This window comes from Hyperolius riggenbachi, chromosome 3 (genome assembly GCF_040937935.1).
Source record: "Hyperolius riggenbachi isolate aHypRig1 chromosome 3, aHypRig1.pri, whole genome shotgun sequence".
Classification (NCBI taxonomy): Eukaryota; Metazoa; Chordata; class Amphibia; order Anura; family Hyperoliidae; genus Hyperolius; species Hyperolius riggenbachi.
Window position 1 is genome coordinate 502732404 of NC_090648.1, and position 19298 is coordinate 502751701.

Sequence of the window (19298 nt, forward strand, 5' to 3'; positions counted from 1 at the left end):
AAAATAAATTTTAAGTATTTTACAATTGAAAAAGTATATCAACCTCCGAATCGCTCTCATCTCGGGTTCCCTTTTAAGGACTTTTTTTTTTTTTTTTTTAGGAAAACCAATTAACTTAAAGGGAACCCAAGGTGAGAGGGGTATGGAGGCTGACATGTTTCCTTTAAAATAATGCACATTGCCGGGCTGTCCTGTTGATCCTCTGCCTTTAATACTTTTAGCCATAGGCCCCTGAACAAGCATACAGATAAGACGTCTATGACAAATCTGACCAGATTAGCTTCATGCTAGTTTCAGTTGTGTGATTCAGACACTAATGACCAGAAAGAGCAGAAAACACATATATAAGTAGATAAATACTTGATCTACTTACATAACACATGTATTATACTGTCCACATATGGCACTGACTACTAAAGGGCCAGTGCTCCTAAAGTATGCGATAACTCTAAATCATAACAGCAGAAAAAGTTTGGAATGCAGGATTAGCATCTTTATCACTTAATACACTCAGACCAGTTGTTGTTGAAATTTGGTTTTTATGGTGACAATCCTGCTTTAAAAGGAAATAAATATGTCAGCCTCCATATCACTCTCGCATCAGGTTGGGGCAGTGTGGCTGCAGTGAGTCGGGCAGTGTAGCTGCAGTGTCAGTGTGGCTGCAGTGTGTCAGGCAGTATTGCTGCAATGTATTGGCCAGTGTGGCTGCAGTGTGTCAGCGTGGCTGCAGTGTGTCAGCGTGGCTGCAGTGTGTCAGCGTGGCTGCAGTGTGTCAGCGTGGCTGCAGTGTGTCAGCGTGGCTGCAGTGTGTCAGCGTGGCTGCAGTGTGTCAGCGTGGCTGCAGTGTGTCAGCGTGGCTGCAGTGTGTCAGCGTGGCTGCAGTGTGTCAGCGTGGCTGCAGTGTGTCAGCGTGGCTGCAGTGTGTCAGCGTGGCTGCAATGTATTGGCCAGTGTGGCTGCAATGTATTGGTCAGTGTGGCTGCAATGTATTGGTCAGTGTGGCTGCAATGTATTGGTCAGTGTGGCTGCAATGTATTGGTCAGTGTGGCTGCAATGTATTGGTCAGTGTGGCTGCAGTGTGTCAGTGTGGCTGCAGTGTGTCAGTGTGGCTGCAGTGTGTCAGGCAGTGTGGCTGCAATGTATCAGCCAGTGTAGCTGCAGTGTGTCAGTGTAGCAGTGTGGCTGCAGTGAGTCGGGCAGTGTAGCTGCAGTATCAGTGTGGCTGCAGTGTGTCAGTGTAGCAGTGTGGCTGCAGTGTGGCTGCTGTGTGCCAGTGTAGCAGTGTGGCTGCAGTGAGTCGGGCAGTGTAGCTGCAGTGTCAGTGTGGCTGCAGTGTGCCAGTGTAGCAGTGTGGCTGCAGTGTGCCAGTGTAGCAGTGTAGCTGCAGTGAGTCGGGCAGTGAAGCTGCAGTGTCAGTGGTTTTGGGTGAGAGAGGGGCAGCTATTCTGGGCTCTGCTTGCATGATGTGTCTGTGTAGGTAGAGGTAAATAGTTCCCCATCCCCTGGGATGACATGGAAGTGTTGCTGTAAAGCGTGGCAGAGCTTCCAGCTAGCCAGGGATCAGGTTTAAGTCTCTGCCACGTCACTCCAGCAAAGAAAAGCCTCCCTGTACTCAGCCAGCCGCCTCCCTCCTGCACAGCTTTCCTCTACAACCCATGCCTGTAAAACGTGTGATTATCCATCTGCAGAGCTGGAAGGAGATATGGGGGGGGTGCAAATTTTGCCTGCTGCTGCCGCCTTGTTGCACGTTAGACTCTTGCTTTGCACAACCGCCATGCAGAGAAGCGATATCAGACCTGTCTCGGCCGTATTACAGATGTAGGTCTTTTTTTAGCCTGCGGAGCAAGTACTTGAGCCAGTAGTCTTTTTATGGTGCTTTTATTATGTCATACTTCTGCTCGTTATATGTTGTAATAGCAAATTTATTTAGTCCTAGTTCACACTACAGATCACAAGCGCAATCGCTAAGCGCATTTGAGAGCAATTTTGTAAAGCGATTACTGGCTTTTTGTGCGATTTGTGTTTTTGTTTGGCAATTCGCGATTTTGTGTGTGCCGACAAACAGGTAGTTCACTCTTTGACCCGTATCTGAATGTCTTTTAAAGAAAATTTGCCCCCCAAAAAACGCTCACCGACTCGCTGTGCACTTTTAGGCTGCTTCCACACAGGGACGTTACAGGCGCACGTTAGTGCGCCTGTAACGCTCCCCCAACGCACAGCAATGTAACACAAGTGGGCTGTTCACACAGCCCACGTTGCGTTACATGTAATGCTGCACGTTCGGTGCAAAGTGCAGCATGCTACGGCGTTAGAGCGGCTATAGCCACGTTAGACTGTTTGCACATGCTCAGTGGGGGGCGGAGAGGAGGCGGGGAGATGCCGCTACAGTAGCCGCGCACATGGCTACTTAATATTCACTGCACTGGCGGCAGCTGATTGGCCGGCGGGACCACGTGATGCGGAGTGTCTCGCTCCGCATCACGTGGTCCCGCCGGCCAATCAGCGCCACTCTGGGAGACCTTATAGGGATAGAGCCGCCTAACGCGGCTCACTCTACCGTCCTCTCTTGCAGCACCATACGTTGTGTTAGGTGCACGTTATGCGACCTTAACGTGGCACCTAACGCAACGTCTTGGTGTGCAAGAAGCCTTAAAGCGATTTTCCTATACCTTACGTTGAAGCGCAATTGCCCAGAAAATGGTGCAGGACCCGCATTTGCAGTTTGCCAAAAACAAATCTCATCGCTCATATGAGAACGCTCACATAGGATTTCATCACAAAAGCGCTTTTAGAAACCCTAGCGATTTAAAAAGATAAATTTTAAAACGCTCAGTGTGAAGCAGCCCTTATTCTGTAGTGTTTTTGTATTTATGGTGGTCTACTTCTTTTTGTTTTTTGAGTGCTTGTAAAGCAAATGTATTGTGCTGAAACCTTGTAATTGGTCACATAAGGCTGCTTTCACACTATATCCATTGCGCATCCAGAAAAAGAGGGTCACACCAGTGAAGGGAAGTCACATTGTACGATACATACAGTGCAACATGCAGTCTGTAGATAGACTTGTGCCTGCCCCGCACCCAAAACCCAAAAAACTGAATGGAAATAAAATTGCATTGTGTTTCAATACATTGATATTTTCTGTTGCCATGCGACGTACATAGTGCGAAAGGTGCCCTATGACTGGTAAAATGCAATTTTCCATCAGATTGGTGCTCAAATCGATTATTTCCAACAGGTCTGATCTGATTTCTGATAGTTTCTCTGATCGATTTTTGTATAGAAGGGATCAGAAAATCGATCATAAAAGTGATCGGGTATCAGATCGGAAAAAAAACTGGAACAATTATCTGATCGTTTGTCGATTGCCTTTATCATCAGTATCCAATCTGATCGATCAGAATGTTCGTTGGAAGATAAAATTGGATCGGCCCTTAACTTGGCTGAAATGTAGAGATGGCAAGATGCTCATTGTTGTCACTGAAGTTAATTTGCACCGTTGTGATGCAGAACAGAAACCAGGTCTTCCTGTTAGTTTGGCGTGTGCACTTCAGTTGACACAGTGTGACAACGTGTTGCTCAGGAGATGCATTACTGCACACGTCTGTTTTTGTTGTGCTGGGCATGTGTAATGGCCAAACACAAGCAGCTGATCCCAGCAGGTGCTGAGCGTGTGTAATGGCCAGACACAAGTAGCAGATTCCAGCAGGCGCTAAGCGTGTGGTGGCCAGACACAAGTAGCCGATCCCAGCAGGTGCTGAGCTTGTGTGGTGGCCAGACACAAGCAGCTGATCCCAGCAGGTGCTGAGCGTGTGTGGTGGCCAGACACAAGCAGCTGATCCCAGCAGGCGCTGAGCGTGTGTAATGGCCAGACACAAGTGGCCGATTCCAGCAGGCGCTGAGCGCGTGTGGTGGCCAGACACAAGCAGCTGATCCCAGCAGGTGCTGAGCGTGTGTGGTGGGCAGAGACAAGTAGCCAATCCCATCAGGTGCTGAGCGTGAGTGGTGGGCAGACACAAGTAGCCGATTCCAGCAGGTGCTGAGCGTGTGTGGGCAGAGACAAGTAGCTGATTCCAGCAGGTGCTGAGCGTGTGTGGTGGGCAGACACAAGTAGCTGATTCCAGCAGGTGCTGAGCGTGTGTGGTGGGCAGACACAAGTAGCTGATTCCAGCAGGTGCTGAGCGTGTGTGGTGGGCAGACACAAGTAGCTGATTCCAGCAGGTGCTGAGCGTGTGTGGTTGCCAGATAAAAGTAGCCGTTCCCAGCGAGTTCTGAGGGTGTGTAATGGCCAGACACAAGTAGCCGATTCCAGCAGGCGCTGAGCGTGTGTGGTGGCCAGACACAAGCAGCCGATCCCAGCAGGTGCTGAGCGTGTGTGGTGGCCAGACACAAGTAGCTGATCCCAGCAGGTGCTGAGCGTGTGTGTGGTGGCCAGACACAAGTAGCCGATCCCAGCAGGTGCTGAGCGTGTGTGGTGGCCAGACACAAGCAGCTGATCCCAGCAGGTACTGAGCGTGTGTGGGCAGAGACAAGTAGCCGATCCCAGCAGGTGCTGAGCGTGTGTGGTTGCCAGATAAAAGTAGCCGATCCCAGCGAGTTCTGAGGGTGTGTAATGGCCAGACACAAGTAGGCGATCCAAGCAGGTGCTGTGTGTAATGGCCAGACACAAATACAAGTAGGTGATCCCTGCAAGTGCTGAGCGTGTGGTGGCCAGACACAAGTAGGCGATCCCTGCAGGGATTGATTGGGACTGGAAACATTGGTGTAGCCATATTGGACAGCTGTACCTTCCTAATGCTTATTCATTATATTAATCTGTATCATGATTATTATAGATTGGGCACTTTAGTTGTATAATAACAGAGGCAAGTAGAGCGGTCGGCCAGCATCTTTGTATAGATCCTTTCCAGGGAGAGCTTTTATAAAGAATAAAGGAAGTACTGAAAATGCCCCTTGAGGAGATGGATTAATCCAAAACATGTCAGATATGTCCTTTTTACTACATAAAGACAGCAAAATGGGGAAAAACATAATCCTATAGTGCACTTTCGGCTGTGTTCCCACTACAGAGGCAAATGGACATATTTTTTGTCAGTTATCCGCTGATCGCAAAACTGATGGTGAATGACTGTTACTTTTATAGATAGGAACCGATCACACTTGCACACCACTCGTGTGCAACAGATCCATGGGATTAGCTGTGGTAAGCGGGACGTACTTCTGTGCAGCCCGCGATAATCCTGGGCAGTCGGATGCGTTCCCCATATAACCTGTGTTTGAAATGCATCCTTCCCATAAAGCTGAAGCTATGAGCACTAATGCTATAGGGCGCTCCTTGTGAAAGGGTAATTCAGGGTTTCGAGTTACTACAACTCTGAGGGGGAATAGTATTTAACTCCGCCGGGAATCAGAGCGGCAACGGGGCGAGCCGTTACTCTGCTCACCCTGTATAGAGTACTGAGAGAAAAAACACAAAGACAACGGGAGCCCAAATGGTGCAGTGTGTCACAGGTAATGAGTATTCAAAAGAATTTTTCTGTAAAATACTCAAAGGTGGGTTGCACAAGCAGCAACCGACCACTTCAGGCAGGTGGAGTATCTTAAAGGGAACCTAAACTGAGAAGGATATCGATTTTTCCTTTTAAAATAATACCAGTTGCCTGACTCTCCTGCTGATCCTGTGTCTCTAATGCTTTCAGCCACAGCCCCTCAACAAGCATGCAGATCAGGTGCTCTGACTGAAGTCAGACTGGATTAGCTGCATGCTTGTTTCAGGTGTGTGATTTAGCCACTACTGCATCCAAAGAGATCAGCAGGGCTGCCAGGCAACTGGTATGGTTTAAAAGGAAACACCCATATCTCTGTTTAGGTTCCCTTTAAACCTGACTCCACTCAGGTCTACCAGCAGACCTGGATACAGTCACCTTAGATACCACAGGTGGCGGAGTTCCACCCTGGATCAGATGCACAAGACTCCCCTCACTGAAGAGCGGGGGGAGTAAGGCCCAGACAAAGGTAAAGAGGCGCCCAATGTATATAAAACACTCTAAAATCAGTAAAATAAAAAGGATGAGGTGGCTTACCTATTTGCCGCATTTGAGGCGGCCCGAATGCGGCAAATAGACTGCAATGGGACTTTTATTTGGCCTGAGGAAGTGGGCATGGTCCCACGAAACGCATTACCTGTGATTATTTTCAATTAAAATTCATTACCTAAAGTGAGTTGTCGTCTGTGAGGTAAGCCACCTCATCCTTTTTATTTGATTGATTTTAAAGTGTTTTATATACATTGGGCGCCTCTTTACCTTTATCTGCTCACCCTGTGCCCAACTCGCCGGCAGTGAAATAATACGTATGCAATTCCCTGGGCTCCAGTTAGACCACAGCGTACAATGAGATCGCATACTACACTGCAGTAGCGTACCTACGGGGGAGGCGGGGGGTGCGGGACGACACGGTACACAGAGAGTGGTGACACACTGACACAAATGGCGTCAGTTAGCTCATCATAATCACGCCCATCTTTCACCACAGATACCCGAGGTACGCCACTGCTGCACGATCTGCTTTCGCTGCCTTTTGTGGTCCGGCTGCAATTTGGAACCCAGCCTTACTCTACGACAAATGTACATTTTATCCAGGGCTGTGGAGTCGATACAGAAATCACCCAACTCCTCCGTTTTATGAAACCTCCGACTCCAGTTACCCAAATTTGCTCCGACTCCTCAACTCCACAGCTCTGTATTTTATACATATGCATACTCTACACTTGAGATGCTGTTACCCACACTAAGGCATAGTTGGTCATTAAAGAGACTCTGTAATGAAAAAAAGTTCCCCTGGGGGTACTCGCCTCGGGAGGGGGAAGCTTCAGGGTCCCAATGAGGCTTCCCCCACCCCTGTAGCTGCAGGCAGTCCAGCGCTGGCTCCCCCGAAGTGTCCCGGAATCCTCCCTCGACAAGCCTGACAAGCACGGATTTATTTACCTTCTCTGGCTCCAGCAGGGGCGCTGTTGAGGCTCTCAGCACAGAGATAGGTGGAAATAGCCGATCTCTGTCGGATCCGCTCTGCTACGCTTGAGATTTGCGCCTGCGCAGTAGAGCGACCCGACAGCGATCAGCTATTCAGCCTATCTCCGAGCGGAGAGCCGATACTGCGCCTGCGCTGGAGCCGGGAAGGTAAGTATTTACATCCCCGCCGTTCCGGGAGCTTTTTCGCCACCGCGGGACACAGGAGGACAGGGAAAGCCTCGATAGGATCCGTAGACTTCCCCCACCCGAGGTGAGTAACCCCCCCGTTTTCTTTAATAAAGGGATGCATGCTAAAATAATGTTGATAAACACTGATTTATAGCAAGGATGCTGAACTAAAACTCCTATGACTCCTCACTAGCCAGTGACTGTTACATGGATACTGTAATTGAGTTGTGGGAATTGCGGGCGGCACTAGAGGCTTACAGACAAGCCCTGACATGATAATGTGCTGATATTATGCTGCACTTCAGCCGCTATCTCCTCTGATCTTCCTCTATGCGTGTAACAACATCCTCCTCAGTCACACATTCTCATGCTAAGGATTTTCTCATCAATGTGAACGTAAACAAAATCGTGTGCAAGTGATTAGGGAGGCTGGCTGGTATCTTACTATTTTGGCAGTTAAACTGCTGTTCAGGAAGTGCCGTTGAAAACAAAGAAAACCCTGAGAATCCCCCATGAGGAGATGGACTGGCCAAAAACCTGTGGGTTCTGTCAGATTTTAACGGCCTACTTTTTCCCCATCGTGGTCCTTTAATGTGCCCATTCACACACTTCTATACTGACAGTTTGAGGTTTCTCCGTTGTGGGTCCACAACACTGAAACTCAACTTCGATGATTTCTTTCCAGACAGCTGGTAGAATAGCGTGCGTCTGTTTCCGAGTGCAGCGAGCACTGCGACGGATCCAAGGCTGGATTTATACTTTTCCTGCCCCTAGGCCAAATTTCTTGCAGCTCCCCTTCCATGTGCAGCCCTCCTATTCCTTGTGCAGCCCCCTCTTCTATCTCTAACATTTATGTACAGCAGCCTCCTTCAGCTCTATACGGGTCTCTTGGGCAGCAGCTACCTATTTCTATGTGTTGCTTCTTATTTGCAACCTCTGTATTCCATTTGCTGCCTCTTCTTCCATATATGGCAATCCCTCTTCCATGTCCAGCCGCCCCTTGCCCAGCTACCGCCTAAAACCCGGGCCTTGGTGGCCCTTCCTGAAATCCGGCCCTAAACAGACCTCTGTAACAGCACAGCATATCCACACCGTAAACCATACACTGACTACAAATACTTGTGTGTCTTGATTGGGTGATTGTAGTGAACAGATAAGATTGTATATCCGTTGGAGCCAAAATATTTGCTATGGCTGTGTGCTATGAAATCCGTGAGGCATCAGTAAGTCATTAATACGTTTTGTCTGGCGTTATTTTTAAGTGAACCTAAACCAAGTAAAATTTAAAATAAACCCACGATATACCTGCAGATGGATATTACATACTTACCTCGCCGTCCGTTCCTCTCAGCTCACCCTTTTCTTCTAACAACCACCCCTTGCAGTTCTGACAAGATTTTGTCAGAATTGAAATTTTATCAGTTGCTGTCAGTTATAACTGAAAGAACAACTGATGTGCAAGGTTATGTCCATGTTTCCCTATGACTCACATGGGCGGTATGACAGTTTAACAGTGTGCTGACCAGGAAGCTGTTATGGGGTAATGGCCATTTTTAAAATGGAGGATGGAGAATTCCATTGATAACTGCAGACAAGTCAGATTCGGGAGAGGAGAAATTGATTGATGAGTAGCATAAGAAGGAGGTAAGTATGACCTGTGTATGTTTATTTTGAGTTTTATTATTTTATTATTTGTAGCTGCAAATGTAGCTGCAAATGAATATTACATACTAACCTCACTGTCAGTTTCTCTCAGAAGCTCACCATTTTCTTCTTACAGTGATCCCTTCCCGTTCTGACAATATTTTGACTGAAATATACCAGTTGCTGTCAGTTATATATCAGCAGCTGTCAGTTACAACTGAATGTGCAAAGTAATGTCCATGTTTCCCTCTGTCTCAAGCGGGTGATATTACAGTTTAAAGAGACTCTGTAACATGAAAAAGATCCCCTGGGGGGGGACTCACCTCGGGTGGGGGAAGCCTCCGGATCCTAATGAGGCTTCCCACGCCGTCCTCTGTCCCACGGGGGTCTCGCTGCAGCCCTCTAAACATCCGGCGACAGACCCAACTGTAATTTCAATATTTACCTTTGCTGGCTCCAGCGGGGGCGCTGTGGCTGCTTTCCTCTCCGAACTACATGGAAATACCCGATCACAGTCGGGTCCGCTCTACTGCGCAGGCGCCGGAAACTTGCGCCTGCGCAGTAGAGCAGACCCGACGGCGATCGGGTATTTCCGTGTAGTTCGGAGCCGACAGCCGTCAGAGCGCCTGCGCAGGAGCCAGGAAGGTAAATATTACGTCACGGCTGCACGGAGGGCTGCAGCGAGACCCCCGTGGGACAGAGGACGGCGTGGGAAGCCTCATTAGGATCCGGAGGCTTCCCCCACCCGAGGTGAGTACCCCCCAGGGGATTTTTTGAGGTTACAGATCCTCTTTAACAATGTGCTGACCAGGAAGCTGTTAGTGGGTAATGGCCATTGAGAATGGAGAATTCCATTGATCACAGTGGACAAACAGGATGCAGGAGGGAGAAAGAGATTGATGAGTAGACCACACGGGAGATAAGTATGACCTGTGTATGTTTGTTTTGAGTTTTATTTTTCAGTTCAGGTTCTCTTTAAGCTCTGCAGCAGCACGGAATAATCTGTAAATGACGTATAATGGTGTTATTATTATGCAGCAGTACAGGCTGTTCTCAGCGCAGTCTCTGGGGTCAGGCGAATACTTCCATCCTTGCTACGCTTTGCATAAAGCTGCTCTGTGGCCTGCAGCAGACAGACAATCCTGCATTCACTTCTGCCAGGTGACTGATTGCCGTGTACATTACCCTAATGGAAGTGTGTTTGTGTTGCAGGCACAATGAATCAGACACAGAACTCCGAGGAAGAGGTCCCAGCATATCTGCGGGAGGAGGAGCCAGAGGGTAATTATACTCCTTACTCCAAGGAATTGTCACTTTCCTATCTGCTTGGGGGCTTTTGTGTTGGAGCTGAAACTTTTTCCAGTTGTAAAGTTTTTCTTCTTGCCGGTTTTACAGTTAGTTTTTATGTTGTAATAGGGATATGATGTTCTTGTAGCACCCACCGCAATGCAAACAAATGATAAATGTATGACCCTGCGACAGAGTGCGTCGATGGGGTCAGACGCATAGTGTCGTCTGTCCGTCCCCACCCCTCCCCCCCTGGCGCTTGGTGACGTATTACTGCTGTACTGCTGTGCAGGTAGTATGTCACTGGATGCTGCGCTCTGACGTTTACACTACATGCGTCACCCATAGACTTGCATTACCCCGAGCAACGTGCATTAAAGAGAATCTGTACTCTAATATTCTTACACTACAAAGCATACCATTCTAGTCATTATTTTCTCCTGGGCCCCTCTGTGCTGTTTCTGCCACTCTCTGCTGCAATCCTGGCTTGTAATTAACAGTTTTAGGCAATGTTTACAAACAAACTAACCAGCTTCTAATAGGCTCAGCTAAGCAGAGTGTGTGAGTCATTCATAGTATGCAGGGGGCCTGCAGAGGGTGTGTATCGCTTCTATCCAATCACAAGCAGCCCTGCACATTCCACACAATCAAAGCCTTAGCCCGACAAACAGGACAGAGGAAAGATACATTGATTTATTACAGAGACAGTGCAGTTAGGAAAGACTGCAGTAAGCCAGAGCAGATTAGAACAGGCATAGGAACTTATAGGATAGAAGAACTAAGGCTGAAAAAATTGTTACAGAGTCTCTTTAAGGGTGGTGCTTGCAGTAATGCACTGTTGCCCTTGCGTTGGATTATTATTTAGTATTTATATAGCGCCGACATATTATGCAGCGCTGTACAGTGTATGTATGTATATATGTATGTATATGTATATATGTGTATATATATATTGTCTTGTCACTAACTGTCCCTCAAAGGAGCTCACAATCTAATCCCTACCATTGCCATATGTCTATTATGTAGTGTAAGTACTGTAGTCTAGGGCCAATTTTAGGGGGAGCCAATGAACTTATCTGTATGTTTTTGGAATGTGGGAGGAAACCGGAGTGCCCGGAGGAAACCCACGCAGACACGGAGAGAACATACAAACTCTTTGCAGATAGAGCCCTGGCTGGGATTCGAACCAGGGACCCAGCGCTGCAAGGCGAGAGAGCTAACCACTACGCCACCGTGCTGCCCTACAAGGGTTGGATTCTTCCAGTGCCCTGCAAGGGAGCGCAATAAGTGTGAAAGTCGCCATAGACTTCCATTGCTTTAGCGGCCCATTTTTTGAAAAATAGGTTATTGCAATGCATGTTTACCCTGCTAGTGTGAAAGGGGCATAAAGGGAAACCTAAATTGAGGGACATGGAGACTGCCATATTTATTTTCTTTTAAACAATACCAGTTGCCTGGTCGCCCTGCTGATCCCTTTGGCTGCAGTAGTATCTGGATCACACTCCTGAAACAAGCATGCAATAATTGAGTCACACTTCAGTCAAAAACATCTGATCTGCATCTGACAGGTTTTGAACTAGGCCAGTGATCTGCAAACTTGGCCCTCCAGCTGTTAGGGAACTACAAGTCCCACAATGCATTGCAGGAGTCTTACAGCCACAGTCATGACTCATAAAGGCAGATGCATTGTGGGACTTGTAGTTCCTTCACAGCTGGAGAGCCAAGTTTGCAGATCACTGAACTAGGCCACCCCCTCATGTAGTATTCTCAATTAGAGATGTGGCGAATGGTTCGCCGGGCGAACATCTCTGGGGGGTTTACTACTTTCGGGTCGCTCTGACCCGGAGTAGTACGCCTGCGCTGCCCGGTGGAGTGCGTCCTAGATCACGCCCCTGTTGCCGGGCACTCTCTGCGCATGAGCGAGACGTCGTTCATGATGTCACGCACATGCGCAGAAAGTGCCCCGGCAACAGGAGCGCGATCTAGGACGCGCTCCGCCGGGCAGCGCAGGCGTACTACTCCGGGTCAGAGCGACCCGGAAATAGTAAACCCCCCCCCAGGGATTCAGAGATGTTCGGGAACCGTTCGCCACATCTCTATTCTCAATATTTCCTTGATACTTTACAAAAGCATTCCCTAGAAAAGATCAATACAAAGATGGTGGCCAGCCTCTCTCCTCGCTGCACGCGGTTTTGGCAGTTGAAGTGAGTAAGGCCTGGTTCACACTGCAAGAACTTTTCTGAGCGCTTGTGATTTTGAAAGCTCTTGCTAATGTAACCTTATCGGTGTGTTCTCACTACAGCGAAGTGTAGTTTTAAAAAATCACCCCTAGCATTGCATTAGCAAGAGCTTTTGAAATCACTGGCGCTTAAGTGCTGAGAATCCCTTTTGAGGAGATGGACCCGTGCAAAAACCTGTCAGATCTTTACAGTGACACTGACATAGGGAAAAAAGTAATTTATAGTGCACTTTACTCTGGAACAAATTAGCGTTTTATACTTATGCATAATCGTGCATTTTGAAATTTTTTTCCAAGATGGTGGTCCTTTAAAATAAATCAATATGTCAGCCTCTATATCCCTCTCACTTCAAGGACAACTAAAGAGAGAGGGATATGGAGGCTGCCATATTTATTTCCATCTAATCAATACCAGTTGCCTGGCAGCCCTGCTGATCCTCTGCCTCTAATACTATTAGCCATAGCCCCTGAACAAGCATGCAGCAGATCAGGTGTTTCAGACTTTAAAGTCAGATCTGACAAGACTAGGTGCATGCTTGTTTCTGGTGTAATTCAGATACTACTGCAGCCAAATAGACCAGCAGGGCTGCCAGGCAACTGGTATTGATTAAAAGGAAATAAATATGGCAGCCTCCGTATACCTCTTACTTCAGTTCCCCTTTCAGGTGTGCTTTAGGCTGGCCCTACATTATCCAATGTTTTCAATTGATATTATGATCAATGTAAAGATGGATCTTTACAATCAACTAAATAAAGACCAGCCTTGCGGACCAATCTTTAAAGAGACTCTGAAGCCAAGAAAATAAAACAGGTTTTACTTTAAAAACCTGTTTTAACATAATTGCACCACCTAAAATGCAGCATCCTCACGGCTGAAAACTCAATTAACCACTTCAGCCTTCAGTCGTGTTTCACTTTATGCATCCGAGCAATTTTCACCTCCCATTCATTAGCCAATAACTTAACCATTTCAGCCCGCTGGGATTTTTCACCTTAAGGTGCGTACACACATGCGACTATAGTCGTTTGTAACGATCGTTCCCCGATCTTTACCAACGACGATCGTTACAAAAAACGAACCAACGACTATTAAGGCAAACGACGAACGAGGCAAATCGCTACAAAACAAAGTTCTGTCTTGGCGGATTTTTACCACCGACGATCGTTAGCAAAAGTGGTACATCGTTGGAAACGATCGTTCGTACCAGGCTGGACATGCGTATTTCACTTTTTCTCCAAGGAACTTTACAATTTTATGCGCAGGCGCATTAAGTGCTTTTACGTGGTGTAACGTTCGTTCTAACGATGTGATCGTTACACACTTTTTACAACTAACTTTACTTCGGTCGTTCTTTCGTCAATTAAAAGTTCGTTCGTCGTCCTCAACGAACGATCGTTGTCGCATGTGTGTACGTAGCATTATGCATCGGAGCAATCTTCACCTCCCATTAATTCGCTAATAACTTTATCACTACTTATCACAATTTATTGATCTATATCTTGTTTTTTCCGCCACTAATTGGGCTTTCTTTGGGTGGTACATTTTGCTAAGAATTATTTTATAAATGCATTTTAACAGGATTAATAAGAAAAAAAATGGAAAAAATTCATTATTTCGAAGTTTTCGGCCATTATAGCTTTAAAATAATACATGCTACCATAATTAAAACCTATGTATTTTATTTGCCCGTATGTCTCGGTTATTATACCATTTAAATTTTGTCCCTATCACAATGTATGGCGCCAATATTTTATTTGGAAATAAAGGTGCATTTTTTCCGTTTTGCATCCATCACTATTTACAAGCTTATAATTTAAAAAATGTTTGTAGTATACCCCCTTCACATGCATATTTAAAAAGTTCAGACCCTTAGGTAACTATTTGTTTTTTTTTATTTATTTTTTATTGTAATTTTTTTTTTTTTTTTTTCCATTAAAAATTTTATTTGGGGAATATTTTGGTGTGGGACATAAACAGTTATTTTTTAATGTTGTTAGATGTGTAAATTTTAATGTAGAAAATGTGTTATTGTAGTTTTACTATTTGGCCACAAGATGGCCACCTTTTTGGTTTCCCTCCTTGTACCTCTCACTATGTGGAAGCCTCACGGGTGAGCGCTTCGGTTTTTCTGCGGGGGACAGGGATCGGTGATCGGGAACCATGTTCCCTTTCACTGATCCCAGGGCTAGCGGGGGACACAGCGGGGACACGGGGGCGCGCCCGCAATCACGCGCAGCTGAGCAGCTGCTTGGACGTGAGCTTCACGTCTGGGCGGCTGAAATAGTTAATCACTACTTATCACAATGAACTGATCTATATCTTTTTTCCACCACCAATTAGGCTTTCTTTGGGTGGTACATTTTGCTAAGAACTACTTTACTGTAAATGCAGGAAGAATAACAGGAAGAATAAGAAAAAAACAGAAAAAAAATGCATTATTTCTCAGTTTTTGGCCATTATAGTTTTAAAATACATGCCTCCATAATTAAAACTCATGTATTGTATTGGCCTAATAGTCCCGGGTATTACACCGTTTAACCACTTTACCCCCGCGCGTACGTATTTCTCCGCCCCTTTTTCCATCCTTTAAAAACCAGGGACGGAGAAACACGTACTTTCCGCGTTCCTGACGCTGTCCGCGCTCCCGCTCGTAAACACGCCGCCCGCCGCTAGTAAAACCGCCGCCGCCCGCTCGCCCGGAGATCAATGAACAGGAAAATCCATTCCCGTTCGTTGATCTAAGCCCCACAATGACCCGCTGCTCTCCTATGGGCAGCGCGATCATTGTGAGAAGAAACTCGCGTGTCCAGCCTCCTCCTTCTTCCTCCAAGCTTCCGGAAGGAGGCTTGGAGGTCGCAATAAAGCAAAAAGTTACTGTGGCCATCTTGTGGCCAAATAGTAAACTACACCCTACACATTTTTCACATACAAATAAATGACTTTTACACACAAATATTAACTCATTACCTCCCACACTCCCCATTTTTTTTTTTTTTTGTAATTAAAAAAAAATTCAAAAATTTACAATTAAAAAAAATACATAATTAGTTACCTTAGGGACTGAACTTTTTAAATATTTAAGTCAAGAGGGTATAACACTGTTACTTTATAAACTATGGGCTTGTAATTAGGGATGGACGCAAAACTGAAAAAAATGCACCTTTATTTCCAAATGAAATATTGGCGCCAAACATTGTGATAGGGACATAATTTAAACGGTTTTATAACCGGGACAAAAGGGCACATAAATTTCATGGGTTTTAATTACAGTAGCATGCATTATTTAAAAACTATAATGGCCGAAAACTGAAAAATAATTTTTTTTTCCCCACATTTTTCCTATTTTCCCATTAAAACACATTTAGAAAAAAATAATTCTTGGCATAATGTCCCACCTAAAGAAAGCCTAATTGGTGGCGGAAAAAACAAGATATAGTTCATTTCATTGCGATAAGTAATGATAAAGTTATAGACGAATGAATGGAAGGAGCGCTGAAAGGTGAAAATTGCTCTGGTGGTCAGGGGGTAAAACCCCTCAGTGGTGAAGTGGTTAAATTATGTCCCAATGTATGGCAACAATATTTTATCTGGAAATAAAAGTGCATTTTTTCCGTTTTGCATCCATCACTATTTACAAGCTTATAATAAAAAAAAAAAAATAGAAATGTTTCATCTTTACATAGATATTTAAAAAGTTTAGACACTTAGGTAAATTAAGTTTTGTTTGTTTGTTTTTGTTTTGTTATTGTAATGTGTTTTTTTTTAAACATTTTATTTGGGTATTTTTGGGAGGGTGGGATGTAAATAGTAATTTTTTTTAATGTAAATGTGTGTATTTTTTTTGTTTTTTTTTTTTACATGTAGATGTAGTTTTACTATTTGGCCACAAGATGGCAACCATGAGTTTGTTTACATGACATCACTCTAAGCGTAACATGTACACTTAATGTAGGGGGGTTGTAAGAGGCAGAAAGAGCGAGGCTTCCGAGAGAAGCAGTCGCTTTTTCTGCCGGGGGAAAGGGATCAATGAACAGGCACCATGTCCCGATTCATTGATCCCTGGACTAACGAACCGCGGCTCGGGAGCACGCGTGCACGCACATGGCCTTTTGGACGTAGCCTCTACGCCCAGAAGGCTTAAATGGTTAATAATCCCTAACTGTCAGGACAAAAATCCCCTTTCCTGGTCGTGGATTTTGCTGCCCGGGGAGGCAGAGCTTTGAGCAGCTCTGCCTCTACATGCGTCAATCCGTGCATATCTCCGCCTCTCCCCGCCCCTCTCATTGAAAGAAGACTGAGAGGGGCGGGGAGAGGTGGCGATCAGCGCTGAAGGACACGTGTAGAGGCAGAGCTGCTGCTGAAAGCTCTGTCTCTATGCGGAAGGAGCCCTGCGATGTGCCCCAGGGAGTTTGGGGTGATTTTATGGCATTTTCAGCTTCGGGGATGCTGCCTTTTAGGTGGGGCAATTAGGTTTACCAGGTTTTTAAAGTAAAAACCTGTTTTTTTTTTTTTGTTTTTTTTTTTTCTTGGCTTCAGACTCTCTTGAGGCCTGGAACCCACTACAAAACGCTATCGCTAATCGCAATCGCTAGCGTTTTACATGAGCGGTTTGCCAGCGATTTCATGAGCGTTTTTGGGAGCAATTTTAAAAAGTGTAATTCATTTGCCAGCGATTTGTGTAGCAATTAGCGTTTTTAATTCTGATTGGTCCTTTCAATTAAAGGGGAACTTCAGCCTAAACAAACATACTGTCATCAAGTTACATTAGTTATGTTAATTAGAATAGATAGGTAATATAATTTCTTACCCACCCTGTTTTAAAAAAACAGGCAAATGTTTGTGATTCATGGGGGCTGCCATCTTTGTCATGGGGGCAGCCATCTTTTTGGTTGAAAGGAGGTGACAAGGAGCAGGAGACACAGTTCTAACTATCCTGTGTCCTGATTACCCCTCCCAGCTGCACACACTAGGCTTCAAATGTCAAATTCAAAATGTAAAAAAAAAAAAAAAATTGCACCAAAACAGCAGAACGAGAACAACAAAATCAGAAATCCCATCATGCTTTGCACAACATCAGGGTAAAAAAGCCCGGGCAGTTTTCTTCTGTGCAGCTAAAAATGAGGCTTGTATAAGAGAAACAAAGTTCTGATGCTGTGAAACTGTTAAAGAAACACCAGGCCTTTTCAGTGCTGCTGAGTAGATTTTTAGTCCGGAGGTTCACTTTAATTTTCATTTTGTTACAGTGTGCAGTAATGTAAAAACGCTAGCAAAATCGCTCTGTGTAGGTTTTGATGAGCGATTACGCTAGCGGTTATATACTTTACATTGCAGAAACGCTAATCGCTAACGCTCAAAAATTCTGCATGTCCGGAGTTTTGCAATTTGGTAATCGCAATCGCTCCAGTGGAATTTGGCCCATCCATTAACATTAGCTGAGCGTTTAGGGAAATCGCTAGCGGTTGAAATCGCTCCCTAAACGCTCAGAAAATCGATCTAGTGGGTTCCAGCCCTTATTGTGATTTTAGCCCTCAAGGGAACCGGAGGTGAGAGGTATATGGAGGCTGCCATATTTATTTCCTTTCAACCAATACCAGTTGCCTGGCAGTGTTCCTGATCCTGTGTCTCTTATGCTAGATACACAGGATGCGTTTTTTCCGTTGATTTTTGATTTGTGTTTCCGCTCTATTTCTCGCTCGATTCTCTTATCTTTTCTTATCAATTTCCATTCACTTCTATAAGAAATCGAACAGAAAAACCATCGAAAATGTCAGACATGATGGAAATTATCTATCGAATACAAAATTGTATGGTGTGTTCCTAGCATTATACTTTTAGCCATAGACCTTGAACAAGCCTGCAGAAGGTCAGGTACTCTGACTCAGCGGACTCTGTTTTACTGGATTAGCCATATGCTTGTTCCAGGGTTTTGACACTACTTATGCCAGAAGATCAACAGGGCTGCCAGGCAACTGGCATGGTTTACAAGGACATAAATATGGCAGCCCCCATATTCCTTTAAAGCCATTTTCTGCTAGGAAAGTGTTTTATAGTTGGAATTTCTTATCCGTGAGGGTCACTTCCTGTCTGAGTCAGGACTGAGTCAGCCACTTACATACCTGATATTGAACACTTTCAGGCAGAGAAAGGAAAAAAGGAACACAGCCTCGTTATTTGCACTGTACATACACATATCTATCTCACCATGTCATGTCACTTCGGGTATCCTTTAATATCGATCAGAATAGCAAATGCTTAACCTCTTATCCCTCCCGAGGTATTCTATCTACTCCCCGCTGGACTTTATCTAAAGTCCCAGGGGCATAGATAGATCTCCATCTTCTGCCCCCCCATGAGCAGCTCGTTCCCTCCGGCGACCATTAGAGGACAGATTGGTGAATGAGAACAAATGTTCCCAATGCAAATTTAAGTGCCTAATTAATGAATAAGTGCTGTAACAAACAAACTGATTATTCAATGTAAGTATGTAAAAAAAATAAAAATAAAAAGATAAAAAATAAAAAAATACACTTTTGCTTTCACTTAGCCCTAGAATGCTTACTATTTAGTGGCCAAATTTAATATTAGTTACCAAACTAAAAAACTTGTGTAAAAAAAAAACCAACAGTGATGGAGTTTGAATGAGATTGCATACATTTACGCTAGGAATTTAGCTTTTTGTATATGTATGTCTTGAAGGTATGTTGTTTTTGCAAATTAGGGCTCGTATTCACTGATAGAGTACAATGAGAAAACCAAAAACCGGGACAAATAAAATGTGTTGGTTTTATCTACGGTTGCACTTTTTATCTCAGAGTAACCAAGCAGCTCGGGGTGACCCAAACCACTAGGACTATCTCAAAACTAGAACGGCTCCAAACTGAGATGATTTTTTTTGTTTCTATCCTATACCGTAAAATAAGAGTTCTTGGCA

At 45.1% G+C, this 19298-nt stretch overlaps 1 protein-coding gene across 1 annotated transcript in view; it reads left to right on the plus strand.

Moving 5' to 3' along the window:
* TMEM263 (transmembrane protein 263) overlaps window positions 1–19298 on the plus strand; it is a 48662-nt gene that overhangs the window by 15956 nt on the left and 13408 nt on the right. The window contains exon 2 of the mRNA XM_068278325.1: window positions 10053–10121. Coding sequence (XP_068134426.1) covers window positions 10058–10121 — 64 coding nt within the window. The 5' untranslated portion in view covers window positions 10053–10057. The remainder of the gene's footprint in view (window positions 1–10052; window positions 10122–19298) is intronic.